This window comes from Sardina pilchardus, chromosome 3 (genome assembly GCF_963854185.1).
Source record: "Sardina pilchardus chromosome 3, fSarPil1.1, whole genome shotgun sequence".
Lineage (NCBI taxonomy): Eukaryota > Metazoa > Chordata > Actinopteri > Clupeiformes > Clupeidae > Sardina > Sardina pilchardus.
The window spans coordinates 21492934-21498844 of NC_084996.1; the positions used below are offsets into that span (position 1 = coordinate 21492934).

General features: G+C 40.3%; 1 protein-coding gene across 1 annotated transcript in view; it reads right to left on the bottom strand.

Moving 5' to 3' along the window:
• Positions 1-512: 512 nt before the first annotated feature.
• Positions 513-5911, bottom strand: part of LOC134075938 (pancreatic secretory granule membrane major glycoprotein GP2-like) — a 7616-nt gene continuing 2217 nt past the window's right edge. Inside the window, exons 2-5 of the mRNA XM_062530965.1 lie at positions 1978-2067; positions 736-1155; positions 590-619; positions 513-517 (exon numbers count right to left, since the gene is read on the bottom strand). Coding sequence (XP_062386949.1) covers positions 513-517; positions 590-619; positions 736-1155; positions 1978-2038 — 516 coding nt within the window. The 5' untranslated portion in view covers positions 2039-2067. The remainder of the gene's footprint in view (positions 518-589; positions 620-735; positions 1156-1977; positions 2068-5911) is intronic.

The following is a 5911-nucleotide window of genomic DNA, read 5'->3' on the forward strand; positions in this document are numbered from 1 at the left end:
GTCTCTGTAGTAATACTCTGGGAGTCTCCAAAATGTTTTTTTTTTTTTTTTTTTCAATGAAGATAAAATAAACACTTCAAATTATATTTGAAAAATATTACATTTAGACTACTTTGTATCTTTCTTGAAAACTAATCAAAACAATGCAAAATAGTATGTACAATGAAAAATATATTTAAATTGGACTACGCTACCGTAATTTAATGCTGGTCATAATGGTGGTACTTGAAGAGTCAATTGTTCTCCGAGGTGGTGCTCATTGTAAAAAGTTTGAGAACCACTGCCCTTGTTAACCAAACTCTCTGTATATACAGTATGGCTCTGTCTATACTCACTGGCTTCAGAATCCGTTCTTCAATTTCAGCCTCACTTAGATTTTCAGCAGAAGAAACTTTCAGACGAATACCAACGACATCTTCTATGGTAAGTAAAATAAAAAATGTTTTCACAATGTAAAAGCAAACTATATACTCATTTATGGTGAACAAATATTTATCCATGTAACAGTCTGATTAATCTTTTTTTTTTATTTCTTGCACACACATACACACACACGCACACACACACACACACACACACACAAACCTACTTGGTGGAAGGGCTCCTTTATCGCTGAAATCTGAGGAGAAGTTTGTAGATACAAAATTACGACACTGAATTCCAAGCGCAAAGTAATGCATTACACTTTAAGGAAATGCCCAGTATGAATACCTGTAAAATGAAACCTTTGTTTACCTGTACAGTACGCCGAAAAACAGAGCAGAGGATCCACCAGTTTGTAAACAGTGTAGTTTCCAGGACACGCTTTAACCTGGATGGATGGTGCATTGTAATGGCAGCAGCCAGTAGTCCAGTGGCCACACACCTGCCTGGTGACGATGCCATCCTCTGGGCGAGGGTGCGAGCCGTTCAGCCAGAGGGGTATAGCGGTGCTACAGCGCAGCCTGGGCACACACGTGTTGGGAATCCGAACGCTCACTTCCTGGTGGACAAACAGGTACCAGCCCTGCCACTCTCTGCCAAGAACACTGACTCTGTCGCACCTGGGCTCTGATATGTCCAGGTTGGTGGTGGCCCTCCAGGTGTCGTTCAGCACGGTGTAGTTGTAACAAGGGTCACTCAATTGGGCTGTCGTGGCTTGAGGGGCGTGCAGAACTAATACAGGATTCAGATAAAGACACACACACACACAAACACAAACACACACACACACACACACACACACACACACACACACACACACACACACACACACACAATCAAACAAATGCACCCTCAGCACATCCACAATCACACGTATGCACACAAACCCTGTAGTTACTGGAGCAAGAGGTCTAGCTGGAGGGACTTAATAGCACACAAACCCTGTAGTTACTGGAGCAAGAGGTCTAGCTGGAGGGACTTAATAGCACACAAACCCTGTAGTTACTGGAGCAAGAGGTCTAGCTGGAGGGACTTAATAGCACACAAACCCTGTAGTTACTGGAGCAAGAGGTCTAGCTGGAGGGACTTAATAGCACACAAACCCTGTAGTTACTGGAGCAAGAGGTCTAGTTGGAGGGACTTAATATCACACAAACCCTGTAGTTACTGGAGCAAGAGGTCTAGCTGGAGGGACTTAATAGCACACAAACCCTGTAGTTACTGGAGCAAGAGGTCTAGTTGGAGGGACTTAATAGCACACAAACCCTGTAGTTACTGGAGCAAGAGGTCTAGTTGGAGGGACTTAATAGCACACAAACCCTGTAGTTACTGGAGCAAGAGGTCTAGCTGGAGGGACTTAATAGCACACAATAGCACACAAACCCTGTAATTACTGGAGCAAGAGGTCTAGTTGGAGGGACTTAATAGCACACAGCACCAGTGGTCACAGTCACTCCACTCCAAACAGACCTCAGCACATTAACAAGACCAGATACAGTGTCATGAAATGTATGACCAAATGTTTTGATGAGAGGTCCTGAGAAGAAGTCTTACTCATAGCCAGCAGGGGGAGACATAACGAGAGTGGAATCATCATCATGCTCATCGTCATCATCTCATCGCCTGCTGCACCTGTACAAGATTCTGTTGAGACAAAACAAATAAAGAGCTACACTTTAAGATCTTTGGTTGAGACTTTAATGTTTCATTGATGAAACAGATATGATTGTCTGATGTTTGTGAATTGCTTCATGGCTAGAATGACTGAATAGAAATCCTAATAATATTCATCCAGTACACTAGTTGTTTGGGACTCACTGCTGAGGGCTGCTTAGGCTACATCTTGATTGCCCTCATACAAGCATATGCTATCACATGACTGCTGCTCTCCTCATAGTGGGGTACGAATTGTAATTCCGTAGGATTTTTTTGCTAAAATTGATTTTTTCATTTTATTTGCTTTATTTGGGGTCCTACTGTTGAAAAATGACGGGGTGCAAATTTTCTGACCCCGTTTTGCCCTTCCTCTGGGGGGCGCTTTCTCACCTTGGCCAGGATACTGACTGCAATCATACATCTACTAATAATGATCACATTTTCACAATCTTGGTGTCAATTTAGGGGTTATTGAGGATGCTGAGTCCATTTATGACAGTTTCATTGTGATCAGAAGTTGTTATGACTCATTTTTACATAACTTTGCAGTAATAAAGGCAAATCCAATGGGGCAAAGTCGCCAAACAGTAAGTGAGCTCATATCTTGGGAACGCTTTGATGTATGTTAACGAAACTTGGTCACATGACAACTGACCCCCTCCCAAGGGTACACAACAAATTTGGTGTAATTTGGCCAATGGGGGGCGCTATAATTAGCAAACCTGCGTTTAGAGGTTACAGTAGATCATGATGATGTTGGGTTAGCAAAAAAAATCCAATGGCTAGTCATACTCTTCATACTCATATTGATGATCATTGCAAATTTTACCCACTCATTATAAACAATTGCCCATTTTGGATTTTCCTGAAAGATAAACTAGATCATCAGCAGTCACAACTTTGTTTGGCCCCCTCATTGCTGCTTGCCAATTTTTGTCAAAGATAACTATTTCAACACAAGATATGTCTTTTAATTCTGTCTAATGACACAAAGCTGAGAATCACATTGCTAAGATACAGACAGAAGATACAAGAAGACAAAATTATGAAATGATGCCATTTGTAATGCATGGCAGCTAAAAATCGTTATGTAAAAATGTATGAAAATCAATATCGGATGAAATGAGAAAATTATCTTTTTCTTGTAAACAACTTAAGTGTGACAAGCAGTATGACACAAAATACCCCAGAAATGTTTCACTATCAGTAAACTGAAGAGTGTGTGTTATATGAAAGTCTCGATTTCAATTTGAAATTTTGAGCAAGAAAATCTAAACCGAGAGATGAGAGGAAAAATCACATGTAAAATTCTAGCTCTCTAAATAAGGTGGTTCTTCAAATCCAAAGGATAGGAGAAACCCTATGAGCCCTAGGCTGTTTTAAGGGCATTTCCACTACCTTTAGTTAGAAGCATTTATCCTGGTCATTGTAAGTGCCATTCACACATGCTACATAATACAAGAACCATGGTGGAGGGATACTTTGGCAATTTACAGAAATATGTGGTGTGTGCCTTACAGAAATAAATGGCAATTTTGATTTAGTGATGAGAAATGATTTTTTGACACTTTTTGTGCTCCATATTTGTGACACGAGCTGATCTAACCTGACTTGTTTGCGTGGCACACATTACGTGCACACATGATGATTCTCTATAATAACTTTTTACTGCATTGCAATGAACAAAGTAAAGGCAAAAAAGTGTTTATTTGTCAAACAAATTTGGATGCAAATGAATTGGATACCATACAGGAATTTGCTAGGATCTCAAAACTGGATTATGAATGTGCCTTGCCATAGAGAAACACATGATAATGTTGGATTATGAACATAAGCTATTATGCCACAAAAAATACACAAAAACATGGGGTAAGTGGAGCTAAATGAAGTTATTATTTTGCTGTCACTTCGTCTCTTTCATGACCTAGAAGGTTGTATGGTATCTGTGGATAGCTCTGTGTCTCCTCTTTCATCTGACATGTGTGCCATAGCTTTCTGATCTTTGGTTCAAGAGTAAATCAAACGAGAGTAATGGTAGCCTAAGCTATATGACATTATTATTTGTTTGTCACTTTGTCTATTTTTATAACACAGAAGGATGTATTTGGTATCAATGGAAAGCTCTGTTTCTCCTCTTTCATCTGATATGCGTGCATGTCTGTGCGATCCCAGGTTCGTGAGTAATTCAAGCGAGAGTAATGGATGTGCGGGTGAACGCAGAGAGCAGTATAGACTATAAATATGATATACTTTGATTTAATTTAATGACAAGTGTTTAGTCTCGTTGGAAAGCCCCAGTTCTGCTCTTTCGTGTTATAAAGGCTTCATCTCGCTGTAACTAATAATTGCGGGGCAATGTAACAGAGAAGAGTGGGAGTGTTTTTTGACGCACTTGGTCAATAGGGCTCATAGGGTTAAAAGGGATCCATTACAAATGGCATCATTTGATAATTTTGTCTTCTTGTATCTTCTGTCTGTATGTTAGCAATGTGATTCTCAGCTTTGTCATCAGACAGAATTAAAATACATATCTTGTGTTGAAATAGTTATCTTTGACAAAAATTGGCAAGCAGCAATGAGGGGGGCCAAACAAAGTTCTGACTGCTGATGATCTAGTTTCTCTTTCAGGAAAATCCAAAATGGGCAATTGTTTATAATGAGTGGGTACAATTTGCAATGATCATCAATATGAGTATGAAGAGTATGACTAGCCATTGGAATTTTGCTAACCAACGTCATCATGATATACTGTAACCCCTAAACGCAGGTTCGCTAATTATAGCGCCCCCTAGTGGCCAAATTACACCAAATTTGTTGTGTACCCTTGGGAGGGGGTCAGTTGTCATGTGACCAAGTTTCGTTAACATACATCAAAGCGTTCCCAAGATATGAGCTCACTTACTGTTTGGCGACGTTGCCCCATTGGATTTGCCTTTATTACTGCAATGTTATGTAAAAATGAGTCATAACAACTTCTGATCACAATGAAACTGTCATAAATGGACTCAGCATCCTCAATAACCCCTAAATTGACACCAAGATTGTGAAAATGTGATCATTATTAGTAGATGTATGATTGCAGTCAGTATCCTGGCCAAGGTGAGAAAGCGCCCCCCCAGAGGAAGGGCAAAACGGGGTCAGAAAATTTGCACCCCGTCATTTTTCAACAGTAGGACCCCAAATAAAGCAAATAAAACAAAAAAATCAATTTTAGCAAAAGAATCCTACGGGACCATTATTATGACCGCCGCTAGCGTAGCTAGCGAAGCGGTCATATAGTTGTTGTCAAAGTTTTTTTTTTTTTTTATTCTTTTTTCCCGTCATTTTTCGTCAACGATTCCCGGGACACCGTAACACCGGAGCGCATGAAACTTGGTGGGCATGTAGCCCCAGTAGAGTTCTATGGAAAATTTCGTTTCGTCCCCGGGGGTCACTCCACCCCCGCGCTGCCCCCGCCCGAAGCCCAAAAATGACAGTTTTTCCTACATAACTACCTGAACCGTGGCACCGAGGATGACAAAATGTTTATGGTATGTTGTTCTCTAGAGCTTGCATCAACTTAGCTTATAACCAGTCATTTGTGATTTGCCCCCCCATCGTAAAAATTGAAAATGCAATGTAATATTGCTTTAATTGCCCATATCTTCAGATGAGATGTTATGAACTGCACCAAATTTCATGTGTATGATTAACCTGACACCCTCTGGGAGTAAGCCAAGTTTTGTGGAATTTCATCCATGGGGGGCTATAAAATAAATGGATTTATGTGTACATTCAGGACTGTATACCCATCGGCCAGTAGATGGTGGTATTATCTGGAGTCTAAATCCCC